The sequence below is a fragment of the Pteronotus mesoamericanus genome, unplaced genomic scaffold, assembly GCF_021234165.1.
Source record: "Pteronotus mesoamericanus isolate MK-2021 breed Mesoamerican mustached bat unplaced genomic scaffold, CSHL_Meso_final scaffold_507, whole genome shotgun sequence".
NCBI classification, from domain to species: domain Eukaryota; kingdom Metazoa; phylum Chordata; class Mammalia; order Chiroptera; family Mormoopidae; genus Pteronotus; species Pteronotus mesoamericanus.
This window is the reverse complement of record NW_026555319.1, coordinates 3,316,158-3,332,839: the sequence shown is the minus strand read 5'-3', so window position 1 is coordinate 3,332,839 and position 16,682 is coordinate 3,316,158. Positions and strand designations below refer to the sequence as shown.

At 52.7% G+C, this 16,682-nt stretch overlaps 1 protein-coding gene across 1 annotated transcript; it reads right to left on the bottom strand.

The window, feature by feature from the left end:
- Positions 1 to 14,737: 14,737 nt before the first annotated feature.
- HCAR2 (hydroxycarboxylic acid receptor 2) lies at positions 14,738 to 15,814 on the bottom strand. Its single transcript, XM_054594014.1, has one exon. The coding sequence runs from the start codon at positions 15,812 to 15,814 to the stop codon at positions 14,738 to 14,740; it is 1,077 nt and encodes a 358-aa protein (XP_054449989.1).
- Positions 15,815 to 16,682: the final 868 nt, after the last annotated feature.

Sequence of the window (16,682 nt, the reverse complement as noted above, 5' to 3'; positions counted from 1 at the left end):
ATATAGACTTGATTCTTTTTTTAAGTCTTAAAAGGATATATTACTCATACCCTTACTATACTTCGAACCTCAAAAGGAGATGTGGTCATTTACAACATTTCTTCTCCTCCCCTGACCCTGTGATGTCACGTGCTCCATAGTTGTCAGTGTTTTTGGTCACGTGGAACCAGAAAATCTAGGAACATTTTCCTCATCCAATGACTCAAAGGCATTTGCTGGTGCTTCTCTCTCTCTCTCTTTCTCTTTTTAAATGACTCTAAGCCAAACACCATAGTCAACATTTCATGTATAATTCTACCATTCATGAGTTTGCTGTGTGAAAATAAGAATTCAACATACTAATGTATTAGTGGGTGGCCTTTTCTCAGGAAGTTACCTGCTTTTTGTTCAATCCATCGCTGGCGGGATTTTTCTCTATTTTCATTTTTACGTCTGGGCTTGGAAGGGAGAAAGGAGAGACGCTGATAGCGAGAGTGAAAAGGAAGCAAGAGGGGTGAGTGTTGGAAGGAAGAACGAAGGTGGAGACTGACCGTGAGGGGCAGAAAGAGCCGGGGGCGGCCAGCGGCCTGGCTATGCCATCGCAGCGTCCCCTGTCACCTCCTTTGTTGGGTCTCCTGAAAGGCAGCGGGAGAATGGGAGAAAAATTCAGTTTCTCTCCTGTTTTCCCAAGTATCTCTGCATTCATTTTAAAGGACTGTCCAAACACATTCCCTCCAAGTGCATCAGCAATGTATTCCGTCGTGGTTCTGGGGGCCCAAAGTGTAAAATTCAGGTGTCAGCAGGGCCACGCTCCCTCCAAAGGCTCTCGGGAAGTGTCACACGTCATGTTTAGCTTCTGGAAGCCCCTTGGCTTGTGACAACATCACGCCCGCCTCCATCTCCAGCGTCACGTGGCCCTCTCCCTGCAGGTCTCTGTGTGTCCTTCTCTGCCTCACAGAGATACTTGGGATTGGATTTAGGGTCCACCCTCACCCCATATTACATCTGCACAGGCACGATTTCCAAATAAGGTTGCATTCTGAGGTTCCAGGTAGACGTGAATTCGTGGGGGAGGGGCAACAACACCCCTCAACCCATTGCAAGCTTCTCGGAAATTCTACTGCTTCCGCCTTTGATAAAAGTATATGCTGAACTATTTTCTTTTCATTTGAAAATATGTTTATTGATTTTGGAGAGAGAGGAAGGGAGAGACAGAGAAACATCGATGTGAGAGAGAAACATCGATTGGTTGCCCCTCCTATGTGCCCCACCCAGGGATTGAACCTGTGACCTAGGTGTGGGCCCTGACCAGGAATCAAACCCCAGCCTTTGGTCCACGGGATGACTCTCCAACCAGCTGAGCCACACCAGCTGGGGCTCTACCTCGCTACTGATTAGAAACACTCAGCTCATTAATTTTACTAAAGTGAACTAACATAGAGAAAAAGACGGAAATCGGTGGATTCTCACAAAGTGAGCCTGCCCATTTAGCAAGCGCCCAGGTCAAGATACAGCATGTTCCTGGTATGGATAGGAACGATATCTTTTCTTTGTTTTCCATTAAGTTAAAAGATAATTTTGCTTGTGGTAAAATCCACATAAAAGTTACCATTTACCCATTTTTAAGTGTGTCATGTAGTGGCAGCAAGCGCTCTCAGCTGCCAGCGGCCACCACCCCATCTGTCTCCCGAACTTTCTCATCTTGTGAAACTGAAACTCCGTCTCTAACGAACACGAATTGCCCACCCGCTCCACCGACATTTGGTAGCCGGTCGCCCTGCTGCTTTCTGCCACTCGGGACTTAGCCACTCTGGACCCCTCACATACATGGAATCGTGCAGGATGTTTCCTTCCGAGGCCGGCTTAGTGCACGCAGCGTATTGTCCTCAGGGCTCATCCATGTGTTGGAATCTCCTTCCGTCTTAGGGCGAAAACAATATAGAAACCGTGTTCTCTTCAAAGGCGATTATACATGCCCATCTTCGGAGTTTTTATGGGTAAGTCTTTACTTATCTTCAACCCAGATTCTAATTAACAACAAAAAGTATGTTTCTTTTAGTGTTTTCCTCCATGATACTTAGAGATTTCTGTTTTTCAGGTGTTTTAACCAGAATCTAGCCCTTCTGCTAGTTGTGTGGTTTGGGCCCTGTTAACCAGCCTCCTGTGTAGTTTAATTATCCCCTTGAATCTACAGGAAAGCTCAGAAAGTAACAGGTTTCACAGTAAATGAGATTAACTAAAGGGACAATCTTAATTCTTCTTTCTCTTTTTGCCCTTGGCCCAAAGGCAGAACCCAGCCTCCCAACCCCCCCATTTGCCTGCAGGATTTGGATTGGACCCAGTGTCCTCCCCCCCACGGCCCCTGAAAACCAGCGGGATTTGGTGTTTTGTTTTAGCACACTTGCTCATTGTTTTGGAAATACCGTACATTCCAGGTGATTCAAAGCTTCTGGAATAAACAACTCACCTTTCTCTAGAAAAGACCCAAGGAAGAGATGAGTTCCCGGAGGACTGGGGGGAAAAAACCCAGCCAAGATGAGAAGACAGAGAGGAATGTAACTCCACATCCCTGTTAGGCACTCTCAGAAGAATAGATCCTAATTCATTTTCGTCATGGATAGTCTCCTGCCACCTTTCCGTACAAACGTAGCACCTTACTTGGCATAGATAAAGGATCTGTTTCCCTTAATCTGTCAGCTGTGAAACAGGTTTTTTACCATAGGTGACTTAGTCACTTATTTTCATAGTTTACACAGTATACAACGACTCACTGCCAAGAAATACAGTAAGATTAAGATCAAATCCAACAACAATTCAAGTAGTAATCCCTAAATTTAACCTCTAAGTGTACTTATAAACACCGCCCCCCGCCCCCACATCATCCTCCTCTGAAACCGTCCTCTGCGGGAAGCGAGCAGGCGCCTTCGGGGGGCCCTGGCAGGGCTTTCCAGAGCCCCGGACACGGGGGACAGGGCCGGTGGTGGGGCGAGAGCCAGCCGGCGCTGGGCTTCCCCCCAGTCCCAGCCGAGGCGGCGGAGGCGCAGGCCAGCCCCCGAGGCTCTGAGAACAGAAGCACTGGCCTGCAGGCCGCGAACTGGCCCCTGCACGGGGCAGGCACATTTCCGCAGCGCCTGGTGGCAGCTCGGTGTCCAAGGGGTTCGCGTGCAACGCTCAGATCCCGAGAGCAGCCTCCCTGACCCAGGGGTGTGGCCAGCGATCCCGTCCCGCCTGTGGCTCTCAGAGCTGGCCAGCCTGTAATTATCTCAGCGTTGGACCCCAGGCAGGCGCGCCTCCCAATACGAAGGCCGGCTGGAGGCAGCAGGGCGGGAGGCCGGGTGCATGGGGGACCCATGCGTGTGCGCACACGCCGTCCGTGCCCGGCCCTGGGAGTGAACCGCCTTGGAGGGAGAACTCCTCATCGTCAGTGTGCCCCTGAGCACTGACGTGCCTGGGCCTGGCTTCCTCAGAGCCTCGAGCCCGCATCGGTGAGGGGAGTCGGGCTGCAAGCAGTGGAAAACCCGGCTAGGAATGGCTTCGCGCGACGCCAGCATTTACTCTCCCGCTCGGTCAGAAGTGCGGGATGAGCTTCCCTGAGCTTGTTCCTTCCATCACTCTGCTGGTCCCTCCTCAAGGGCTCAGCTGCCCCAGGTGTTACCTCCTTGGGCCAAACTTTCCAAAGGTTCTTGTCTTGTCTTCTCTTTTTTAATCGAGGTGCAATTTACATGACATTGAATGAGCCCTTTTTAAAGTGAACAATTCAGTGGCCTTTAGCCCATTCACAATGTTGGCAACTACCACTTCTGTCCAGCTCCAAACATTTTAATCACATTTTTAGAGAGAGGGGAAGGGAGGGAGGAAGAGAGAAGCATGGATGTGAGAGAGGAACACCGATGACTTGCCTCTTATATGGGCCCCAACTGGGGACTGGCCTGGAAACCCAGGCGTGTGCCCTGATGAGGGATCGAGGCGACCTTTCGTTCCTGGGTGACACCCAACCACTGAGCCCCACCGGGCAGGGTGTCGCCAGCATTCTTGAGGCATGGAGGACAACGCCAGGGAGGGGAAAACGCAGGCCTCAGCGTGAATGTGTTGAGAAGTGACCGTGGGAGTCAGATTCCATTCTACACGTGAAAACGTAGGATCACCGTAACTAATTCCAGTTACATTTTCCTTTTCATAGATGCACAAGAATGCTATAAAGAATAAAAAACCAAAGCCTGAGACCAAAAATACCAAATGGAATTTTTCACTGATAAGACAGAAGTGTGCTGTTGTTTCACCGTATTAGTTTCCTTTCTTCATGGCCTGTGAGATAATGATGCGCTTTCTAACATGTGACATTTTGCACTTGATCTGAGACAGCATGCTCCAGAGGCTTGCGGGTTTCCAGATCTTGCTCACCTCTCTGGGCTGCTTCTGGAACTTGCATTACCTCGGCACCCCGAGCGTTGCCTTGGCTTTTACAACCCAAGTGACACCGGGTCAGGCAAAAGGAGATGAGAAACGAACGGATCAAGCTCAAAGCGTTGTGGGCAGGGAAGCACACGCCCCGAACCCTGGATTAGAGCGAGGCCAGGCTGACTCAAGGGCCGGGGGGATCCCTCATTGATTTTTTAAGGTGAATTACGTAGGTGTTTGCTATCAGGGTGGCCATCTTGAATGTGCTGAGCTACAGACTCTGTCTCAGCGTCTCCTAACCCCTCTTTCCATTGCTGCACACTTTCAGGTTGCCTTTTCAGGCATTTTGTTCCTAATCGCCCCCCCCGCCATGAATTTTTTCTTATTGTGATAAAATGCACGTAACAGAGAGTTCACCGTGTTAACTGCTTCTGCCTCTACGGGTTTGCCTGGTGCGGACATGTCCTATAAACGCAATCCTACGGCAAAAGGGCTTTGGGTCTGGCTTCCATCCCTCGGCACCGTGCTTTGAGGGTGAATCCAGGCTGTAGCAGGTGCCGATGCTCATCCTTCTTTTGGCTAAATACCCCCCTATTGTGGGGACAGAGCACGCTCGTTTGTTTACCCATCACCTCCTGGGGACACGCGGGGTGTTTTCACCTCGTGGCCACTGTGAGCCGCGCTGCTGCGACACACCTGAGCTCGAATTTCTGTTTGAACACCTGCTCCGATCCTTTTGGGTGGATTCAGGAGTGTAATTGCTGCGTCCTCTGGTGACCCACTGCTTCACCAACAACCAACCTGCTTTTCACAGCAGCTGCGTTTCCCACTCCCACCGATGGTGTGGCCGGTTCCGAGTCCTCTGCATCCGCAGGGACGCCCCGTGAAAGGTCGACACCGCACATAGATCGTGCATCTGCGTCTGTGCTGCGGACCTTCCGGGCGCAGCCTCTGCGCCAAGGGGAATGTCAGCGGGTCCGAGACTCAGGAGCCTGTGGGGATTTACATGCGCTCTGCTGGCCCAGCGCTTCGGCCAGCAGAGCATCGGGCTGCAGGCCCTGGTGGGCTTTGTTTTCCTGAAGTGCGTACTGGGTGGGTGCAGCCCATTCATTCAGTCTTCAACCTTTTCCTTTGGACGGCATTCACTTTGTTCCCATCCATGTGTGTGCGCGCGCGCACACACACACTCCAATAAACATCCTTGTCCCTGACCAGTGGTCTCTTTATTTCTTTGGGACAGATTCCCAGGAGTGGGGCTAATGGGTCAGAGGGTATGTTAGTTTGAATTCTAGCAGATGTTGCCAGATCGCTCTCTGAAATGGCTGCAAACCCTCACATGCACGCGAGTGCCCTTTCCTCCATATTCCTGCCAGCAGTTGCTGTCACGGCTTGTTTTTGTTCATGTCAATCTCATGGATATAAAGTGAGGTCTCACGGCTTTTTTATTTTTAAGATTGTATTTGTTTACTTGTATAGAGAGGGGAAGGAAGGGAGAAAGAGAGGGAGAGAAACATCAATGTACGAGACATACATCCATTGATTGGTTGCTTCTCGTATGCCCCCCACTGGACACCCGGCCCGCAACCCAGGCCTGTGCCCTGACCGCGAATCGAACCAGCGACCCCCTGGTTTGCAGGCTGGTGCTCAGTCCATCGAGCCGCACCAGTCAGGGCTCATGGCTTCTTTAATTGGCATTTTTCTGACCACTGCTGAATCGGAGGGTCCTTTCCTACGTTTGCTGGCTGCTCAGCTCTGTCTCCCTGGAAGTGGTCTATTTATATATAGGCCCATTTCTGCGTCGGTTGTTCGTCTTGTTCTGTCCGTTGGTAAAAGTCCTTTACAGACCACCCGTCGGCCTTCGGCTTCGCCGCTCAGAGGTGGCTAAGAGCGCTGGCCCTGCAGCCTCAGCCAGCTGTCCGACCCGGTTTTCCCTCCATGTATCGTCTCTACAGTGGTTGCCATTGTTGTCCTTGCCGCACCGACCTCGTAGCCTGTGCTGGATGGGAATGGCTTCACGCCAGGCCGGCAGGTGCCACGTGGCTCTGGGCACAACAAGCTCGTCCACTGCCCTTGGTGACTATTATTTATATTACAAATACTTTCCCAGCTCCACCGTTTGAGCTGCTTTATTTATGGTGCCCTTTGTCACACAAAATGTCTTAATGTTTACGTAGTCAAATATATCCACGGCCCCTTTCCTCGCTTCTGAATTCCCAGGCTTGGTCAGGGCGGTGCCTCCCAATTTCCTCTGTGATGAATGTCCTTCCCCGGAGCATCAGACTCTGAAGGGCATATTCTGACCCCGGAGGGCACTGTCCCATCCCCTCCCTGATCCATTTCCTGGTCCCCTCCCTCGCCTCAATAAGACGGACACTTTAGTACACTCGCACCTCCTGCCCTTCCTTCCCGCATGTCCCCTGATGAGACTCCTGAGCCACTTTGCCTCCCCACCCCGACCCCCGCCGATCACCGAGGTTTGGCTGAGACAGCCCAGTGTTTATCACTGTCTCCTTAGAGGGTGATCGTTTGGTTTCCAGGGTCCTTTGCTTTCCCCAGCATCATTCTCTGTTGCACGCGGCCGTCTCTCGCGATCTGCTAGGATGTAAAACATCACAGGCCTGCACTCTCAGCTCTTCTTTCTCTCTCTTTTCTTTCCCCCTTTCTTGAGTTTCTTTTTTTTCCCTTAAGCTTAGTTGTGGTTTGGTTAGTCTTTTCTCAAGTAGCTTCCTCATTTATTTCTTTATTTTGTTTTATTTTATTTTTCTCTTTGTTTTGAGCCATTTCTTGTACTTGATCTAATCTGGACCTCAGTTGAGACCCTACCCTCCTTTAACACATAAACTGAGTTTCTTAAGTTCACAAAATCATATGTTTTAGCTCTAAAAAGCCCTTCGCATGCCCATATTTGGATTTCCGCCTGCGCTCTTGTCCGCGGCTGTTTAATTCCAGGACACCTCTGGGCGCTCGGACAACATGTCCGAGAGAAGGTCTCCTCAATGTAAGATAGCGTCCAGCAGAAGATAGCTGATCAAATAAGTGGCCTTAAAAAAAAGTATATTTTATAGGATGTAAATTATGTCTCAATAAAGGAATACATCAGGAGCTTCCAAAGCTGGGAGGGTCGTAGGCTCCTTTCACCTGCTCTGCATCCCTGGCACCTCACCAGGGAGAGGTAACGCGGGAATTTCATCCCAGGAACATCTGATTCCAAAGTCCCTTCTTGCTCGCCTCTGCCCTACCCTGCTGGTACCACGTAGCCTGGCACCAAAAGGCCACACTGAGTCGGAACTTGATTCTGTTGATAATTAAAGGGATTTGAGGTAGGAGAAGGGACATAATTCAATTCTTGTTTTGGAAAGATAATTCTTAGGAGCTTTATGCAACAATTCTCTGTGAGACGTAACCACAGCAGATAAAAATATTGAGGGAGGTTTTTCTGGATTGACTACCATAATTGGTTTTGTTAATTTTTTTGAAATCATGACTGAAATATCAGCCTCTATGGGAACCCCTGAGAGCCGTGTAATTGTTTTTCTCTCATTCAGTTTAAGAAAAAAAAAAAAAATGCATGTGAGTGCGTTTTGAGCTTGGTTTCCATCACTGAACAAAAGGCAGGCGGGGACAGGGAAGAAGCAGTTGGCAATGTTTGCCTGTGGGAAGCCAGCTGTCCTAATGCTGTGCGTCTGCTTTGTCTAAAGTTGCATTGCTCTGCTGTGCAGCACAGCGGGCCTCGTGTGAAGTTCTGCTCAGGTTTCTCGGTGGTAAGTGGTTTTAAATAAACACATATGGCGTTCCAGCCAAGCTCCGAAGCCACGGCTGACGGAGGCACACGGCGGTGGGGGGCGGGCGGCGGGCGGCGGCACGCAGTTGGGAGTATGTGAGACCCAGAGTTTATTCTTGTATTGTTATTTATCAGTTACTGCCTTATTTCCCATACAAGCAACTGTAAACCCACTTTTGCGCTGCCTTGCCTAAGGAAGATGATCAGACACTGATTTTCTTCCGGAGAGTACCACCGGCCGCGGGGCCTAAACAGAAATCTGCTCTGGCCGTACGTCCAAGAGAAGGTTCCATGGGGCAGATGTAACCAAACTGTTCAACCATCACCCACTGCAGGACATTTGCAGATCTTCTTTCCAAGTGGAGGCAAAAGCGGATCGGGTTGCAGCCCCGCCTCCATCCCTTTCCCTCTCCCTCCGCCCTTCTCCGGAAGTGACCTGCGTCCTGCAGTTACTATGCATCCTTCTCAGCCACCATTTCTGTTTTATTACATTTCAGTGTTTCCCAAAACCATGTTATCTCGCTGAGCGGGTCTGAATTGTTTACATAAAAGTTACCATATTGCGGGTGTCTTTTGGCAGCTCGCCTTCCACTCTAGATGTTATTTCCTCCGTTGTTACAGCGCCTGGTGGGTGCCTATGTCACTATGTATCTGATCCCCTGCTCAGGGACACTTAGACTGTCTTCTGGTTTTCACAGTTATAAACAATGTTGCAATGAACATTGTAACCTGCCTCCTTGTGAGAGGGTAGCTTCTTTAGAAAGACAAGATGAATTCTGAACGAGGAAGAAGGGCCGATCCCCAGTTAGCTTTGGAGAAGGGAAACAAATATTTAGAGAGCACAAGGCACTGTGCTGGGTACCTTCAGTATGTGATCTCAGCCTGGACCTGGGAGGTACCTGAGGGTCTAAAGGTTGGGTGGCCTGGAAAGTTCCAGAAATATTGACCACCAAATGGGTTAAGGAAGTCACCTTACTTTTTTCCAGTTCACGTTGCTGATCTCTCACTTTGTATTTTTTTTCAGACGCTTAAAGGCAAAGACTAGAGTCAGAGTACTTGCGCTTGTTCTCTTGGTCCATCACTTAAAGGCTGGATGACATTGGGCAAATTACTCAACCCTCTGGGCCTCAGAGTTCTTTTCTGTGAAATGGAAACAGCACCTTTCAATACCCTGAGAAGCCCCCGGGAGGACGAAATGAGATCATCTAGGTAGAGCATTTAGCACAGGGTGGGCACCGGGCAAACCTTAGCTACAGTAACACACAGCGATCAAAAGCTGCTGACGAACGTGGCATCTTTCAATTGCGAGCCTATCTTTGCATCGTGTTGCTTTACCAAAGCCAGAAACGGATCATCAATAGCATTTTCTTACCGAAGCATCGTGATTCCAAAGGGGGGATATTTTGTTACCACTTTGTAAAGAAACCCACTATGTTCCAACCTGCCCACCTCCTAGGTCAGTTCGATTTCCCATCTTGTTTCAGTTGCTTTGGGAGCGTCACACTCTGCTCCGGTCACCTGTTGATGGCTCTTCAGCCCCTCTCTGAGCCTGGCCAGATGCTGGGTATGTAAATAAGTATTTGTTAAGGGCCAGAAGCACTAGCCTCTCGCCTGACGGGGCCGTGGCGTGGTGGGCTCCAGGCCACCTGCAAACGCCCGTTCCCCATGAGGGGGCAGGGGGGCCCTATGCTCACTTGGAGCCCTGAGAAAGTCCAGCACTGGATGCCACAGAGCCACATTTCCTTTGTCATGAAAGACACGAAACTAAGTGAACAGAGCTTCCCGGGCAGGCACCCCTCGCGACCGGGCGCGCCCTGGGCTATTTCTTGGCCCCAACTGGATTCAGCGGCACAAAACGTAGCAGGACTTTCATCCTCAGGGAGTCCTTTGAAGGGGCTTGTGAACGCAGAGACGGAGCTCCACGTCTGAACGGGTTTGTGGCAACGTCACCGGCATCGCTTCCTGAAGGTCGGCTCCCCTCCGTCCCCTGGGGACGGTGGTGCTGTGACATGGCAGGACCTGGGGAACAAGAGAATTGAGGCGGAATTTGCTGAGAGGACAGGCAGGCAGCTCAACTCGCTGAGACAAAAGGTGACCTGAAACGGCGACAGAGGCCTGCCGGGCGGGGAGCAGGAGCTTGCACAAACAGTGGACTAAAAATACCCAGCACGCAGCTGCGCTGGGACTGCTCCTTGACCCCTCATCCCGCGGGCTTGGGGCTCAATCGGATTCTGTCCCGTGGGAATCCGACCTGGGAGACGCAGGTATTGAGCGTAGTCACGGCCACAGTTAGGAGCTGGGCCGAAGGCCCTGAGCGGGTCGTCTGCAGCCGCCGCCGCCGCCCCTACCTGGCGTCTTGTCCTCTTAGTTTGTATGAGGTGTGCCACCATCTTTCCAGGATTGTCCTCTGTTTTACTCTTAGGTTTTTTTTCTGGGGCTAATTTGAACTTGGTCTCCGTTATTTCCATCCAGGAGGACCTCGAGTGAAACAATTATAAGGAGGCATCTTCTCATTCCCAGGAGGGTGGAAAAGAATTTCTGTCCCAGGGAGTTGGCCTGTGATAGGAAGAGCTCAGCCCCAACCATCGAGGAATCTCATTCCAATTGGAAGAAGTCATGAATTTCAGCCGAAAGATGGGGGAGCGGGGGTGGCCCTGTGGGCCGGCAAATGATCGGCCTCCGGAACTTACAAGCTTCCCCAAATGCCGCTGTAGTACAAGGCAGCGACGCCCAATTCCTCAGCTAAATTCTGATTATAGAAGCAAAGGAGGGGGAGCGAAGGGGCAGCTGGGCCTTGCGGGCCATCTGCGAAGACCACTGATTGCTGTAGGCAGGACGCCGACACGTGGACAGTGCACTCAGAGATTCTTCTGAAAATTCAATCAAAGGCACATTAAGGACCAGAATACGCGGCGCGGCTCTGTCCTCCCGTTAGGCAAGGCGCCGCGAGGCAAAGGGGCTAATACAGTTGGAACGGCAGGGGGTGTTCACAGAATCAGGAACATGCAGGACGCTGCACCCCCGGCCGGACGGTGTGAGACACGGGGCGCGGTCCCCCAAAGCCTGGAGACGGTTGTTCGGGGGCGGCTGGAGGGAAGCCCTACCTTCTACTTTGCAGGGAGTAAACTCATGACCCCGAGAGGGGTACCCCCAAAACAAAGAGGCAGTAGTGGAACTGCATGAATGATATGACTGCCCCTTCCAATGTACGGACACACAGGCCCTGCCCGCACGCACGCACGCACCCCCCCCCCCGCCCCCGCCCCGGTGTGAGACCCCGCGCAGCACCCGCTTGGCGCAGCCGAGGACGCCATCGCTTGCTCCCATTTTAAATTAATGTTGAAATTCCCCTGGCCGGGCAAACAGAAATATTTAGGAGGCTATTCTCTTAATACTATTATTGATCAAGGAAGATGATGGTGTCCTTTTTTCAGAGACCTATAACTAAATGTGATTTAAATTTTAAAGCAACGTATGTTTATAAATAATTACAATGGTAATACAGCTCATCACTGACAACTTATTTTTTTTTAATATTTTTAAAATTTATTTTAGAGACAGTGGAAAGGAGGGAGAAAGAGAGGGAGAGGAACACCGATGTGTGAGAGACACACAGCCCGGCTGCCTTGGCCTGCCGCCCAGGCCTGGGCCGGGACCGGGTGTGGAACCAGCGACCTTTCGCTTTGCAAGACAACGCTCCGCCAACCGAGCCACACCAGCCGGGGCTGTCGCTGACGATTTAAAAATAAAGAAAAGCCCAGGAAGGAAAAGGAGAACCATGGGTGGCCCGGTTGCCCAGGCAGACCACGGCGAGGCTCTGATTCGTGTCCTCCTGGGGGGCCACTCCCGGCGTTGACACAGAGGCATAGACTGCACGAGGGTCGAGCTCACGCTCTGCTTTGAAGCTGTACTGAGCGGAACTGAATATGGAGAGGCGGATCCACCCCGACCTCAGAATGTGCCCCCATTGGAACCAGGGTCTTTATAGCTGTGACCAAGGGGAGGACCCTGAGAGGAGGTCGTCCTGGGTTCGGGTGGGCCCTGCATCCGGCCAGAGAAAAGTGTCTTTATTTAGAGAGAAAGGAGAAGGCGGAGGCACCGGGAGGAGGCTGTGTGGGGGCGGAGGTGGAGGCAGAGGGCGGAGTGACACACCCTCAGGCCGAGAATGAGGCGCGGAGCAGGCCCTTCAGAGCCTCCGGAAGGAGCCAGCCCTGCCAACGCCTCCCTGCCGACATCTAGGTCCAGACGTCTGGCCCCCAGAACTGGGAAAGAATCAGTGTAAGCTGCTGAGGGAGAGAAACATCAACGTGAGGCTGCCTCTTGTGTGTTCCCTACTGGGGACCTGGCCCGCAACCCAGGCCTGTGCCCTGACAGGGAATCGAACCGGCGACCCTTTGGGTCACAGACTGGCACTCAGTCTACTGGCCCAGAGCCAGGGCTTCGCATCTACATTTCTCTCTCTCTCTTTCTCCCTCCCTTCCCCTTTCTCTAAAAATAAATAAAGTCTTTAAAAAAGAAGAAACTAATATACTCCCACACCCCAAACTCATTCCCCCCCCCCCGCCCCGCCCCGGACCCCGCCTCTGCAGTCACCATCCCCGCTGCCTAGCGCGCCCTTCCCCCGGGTTTCTGCATTGTTTGCTCTGCCAGCTCACTCCTGGCCGCTTGCCAACAGAGATCGCCCCTGTCACCCCAGCCCCACTCCCTGTTGGCCTGTCCCCGTGGTTTGCCGTCTTCCTATTCCTCATAGCTGAGTTCCCTCTCCCTCGCTCTGGACTTCCTTTTGCGCTGCCTCCCTGCTGTGAACGGCAGTTCTTTGAGGAGAGGGTCTTTAAACCGTGTTTCATTTCCACCAACCCCCCAAAGCAGGTGCCGCTTCATTTGCAAATCTAATGAAAGGAAGGAATGGAAAGGATGAATGAATGTGAGTCAAGGTTCTGAGCAGATCAGGACGGGGCTGCCAGGCTCCCCGGGGAATCCGGAGGCCGGGAGTCCCTGCCTCGCTCCGCTGGCCTCCGCCTCAGGGCCTCAGGTGATCTCCGCATTAACTCCCTCGGGGCCCCTCGGAGCTGACTGGAGGCCCGGAGGAGTGGGGTGCTCCAAAAACACTGAGGACACTCCAGAGCGGCTGTCCCCTTTCCCCGACTACCATTCCACTGTGGCGGGGGCTGACATTGGCATTTCTTATCTGCATCTCCTTCGGAACGTCGGAGCAAGCCTCGTCTTGCTAAAGAATCCAGGAGGGACAGGGGCTGGAAATGAAAGCGTAACAGAAACTGGGACAGGTCACTGACTCAAACCGGGACATCTTTCCATCCCAGAACTGCGAACTGAAACTCTTCCACAGGAAGTTCTGTCTTCCCCCTCCTATGCAGAAAGCCCAGCCTGGTCTGATTTCTTCTTAAATACACAAATAGTAACAGCAGTAGCCACCAAAATCTTAATATAAAGTGTAAAATGCTCTGGCAGTCCTGTCTGTAACTACCCCTTTGCAGGGAACGGTGGCTGTTTATCCCCTGCCCCGTCCCGTCCTGGTCCCAGTGCATCCGGAGTTTTCCCGAAGTGCCTCAGCGTCCACGGTGTTTCTCACCATTACAGGAGCCGGCATTTTTCTACCAGGACACAGTTCACAGCCCCGGAAGCTCTCGGCTTAAGTAAGAAGTTCTGCTTCTGTGAACTGCAACCCAGATGCCCGCAACGCCAGACCGTATGCCCACATCAAGGTTTATTGAAGTGGATTCTTGTACGGACAGAAACACAAGCAAACGAACCAGGAGGCTCTTCCCCGCTCTGACCATGAGGCAGCGTTGCCTTTTTAATGATAATAGCAAACAGAGGTGGGAAGCGGCTCTTTACCCTGAAACCTTTTTAACTGCTCAGTCTTCAAATGAGTGTAAACAGGAGGGAATGGATTAATGGCAGGTTGTGACACAAATGCCATTTCCTTTCCCTTAGTCACTTGGCTCAGTTCCCCTTGGGACGAATCCCCGTCTTCCCGCCTTTGGAGCCTCAGGCATTAACCAAAGCTCCTGAGCCTCTCTGTCTAGTCCAGTTCTGCCAAAGCGGGGCTCAAAGATGACGTGACCCCACTAATCGCAGGTGATCTGCTGGCTTGCCGGGCGCTGCCTGGGTTGCTTCCCGGAGCCAGACTCCTCTCCGCTCACTCCGCTCTTCTCTCCTCCGCCGGGGCCCGGCCAGGCTGGGTGTGGGCCCAGGAGCTGAGAGCCGTCCAGGTCTCAGGCAGGTGAAGGGAAGACGCCGGTCACAGATGCTGCTGGGCGTCTCTGCGGCTCCAGCTTCTCTTGGCAGAGGCGCGGACAGGCCTGCTATCCCCAGTTCTGCACGCGTCCGAGACCGAGCGGGAGGGTCCAGCGTCTGGCCCTGGCTCCCGGCTCCTCCGAGACTCCAGGGGGGGCTCGGTGCAACCCCGTGGCCCACCCCTTGCCCCGCTTCTCTGGATCCGCTTCCCTGACTCTGGATGGTCCGGGGAAGCCCAGGCCAAGTCTAACGACGGCCACGCCAAACCGTTCCCCAGCGAGCTGGGTCGCTGGCGGAAATCTCCCTCCTCGGGTGGGTGATCTAGGCGGAGGCCGGGGTCGGATCGCGCGCGCCCGCGGCCAGCCGAGGGCTGGCGACACCCTGGGCCGCGCTCACCTCGCCGGTGAGTTCCATGCTGGTGCTGCGGTTGTGCTCCGACCCCTCCGGCGCCTTCTCCCGCAGGCAGCGGCCGATCAAGGTGGAGAAGAAGTTGGGGAAAGATGGGCTGGAGAAGTAGTACACCAGCGGGTCCAGCATGCTGTTCATGTAGGTGAAGCTGAGCGTGATGAAGAAGGCCAGGTCCACCGAGCGGTAGATGTCGCAGTTGCGCGTCCCGCGCGTGCGCAGCAGCCAGAAGATGCGCATGCGCACCGCCACGCTGGGCAGGAAGCAGATGACGAAGACCACGGCGACCACCAGGACGAAGGTGATGGCCCGCTTGATCTTGGCGTGCCGGTCCATCTGCCGCTGCCGCAGGCTCCAGATGATGCGGACGGAGCAGAAAAGGATGATGCCCAGGGGCAGGAAGAACTCCAGCAGGAACATGGCGTCGTGCCACCGGAACGTGTCGCAGATGCTGAAACTGCTGCACAGGTTCGCGTCGCGGTTCTTGATCAGCATCTTCCGGTACAGCAGGTGCGCCGTCAGGCCGATGGTCACGGCCCACAGGCAGCAGGAGATGACGGCCGCTGTCCGATTGGACATCTTGTTCAGAGCATGGTGGGGGTGGACCACGCGGAAGTACCTGTCCACGGCCACCACCGTGAGGAAGATGATGCTGCCCTGGCGGTTCATGGCCAGCATGAAGAGCATCAGCCGGCAGGGGACGTCCCCGAACTTCCAGTCCCACTTCCTCACGTAGTTGTCCAACAGGAACGGCAGGCAGATGATCAGGAGGAAGTCCGCCACGGCCAAGTTGAACAGGAAAATCCGGCTGGATTTCCAGGACTTGAGGTGGAAGCAGAAGATCCACAGGGCAAGGCCATTGCCCAGGAGCCCGAACACGAACTCCAGCCCCAACACCGGCGGCAGGACGTGCGCGATGAAGTCATCGCGGAACACGCAGCAGCTCGTGTTGCGGATTTGCAGAAAGTGCTCTGGCTGCTGGTGCGGGCGCATGGATGGGCCGCGGCCGGCGCGCCAGGGCCTCCCCCAGCCGGTGCTCACGGAGGGAGGTGTGTGTCTGTGTGGCGAACGTGTGGCTCGGCGCCCGCCTTTATGTCACGTCTGGGTGTTGAAATAGATGACTGAATGGTTACCAGGAAACTACGAAATCACTTAAAAAAAAAAAAAAGCCAGCAAGGCTCTTATGCAACCTGCTGTTTGCATAAACAAGTAATAAAAATCCCCAGGGCAGAGAGGAGCGCAGAAAGTTTTCTAACTGGAACGGATAGGTTTGGGCAAGCTGTCCTTTGTTGTGAATTAAGGAGATGTGGAGGGCATCCCTTCGGAAGCCTGTCTGCTGAGTGCTTAGTGTCCAAGGGTGAATTCGCTCTCGTGTGGTTGGTTCACATTGCTAACAACAACAGCAGTACTAACTCACTGTGCTAAGCAGCCTGGCTTTCCAGAAACATTCAGAATGAGTATGACATATTAACATGCAAATGATTTAGGGAACAGCAGCCATATGATTTCTTTCGAAAAGTCCCAGAAGACAGAAATTGTCTATTTCCCATGAAGAGGTGCATTGGGTGCTGTGCTCCTGTGCCGCCTTCTCTGCCCGAACATGGACGGCTGCTCTTCCCTCCCAGAACGCTAACTGATGTCTACTCAGCAGGAGGGGGGAAAAAAGCTACTTGAGAGCAGCATAAAATTTCCTAAGATGCTGGAAAACATGCCAACATCTTAGGGGTACATTGCAGTAAGTTGAGGTTTTTGTTTGTGTTAGATTTTGATACGCTTTCCTGCTCAAGTGATTTATGTTCAAGTACGTGATTTTTTTTTTTTTTTTTTAGTAATAAGCTTTATTTTTCAGAGCAGTTTGAGG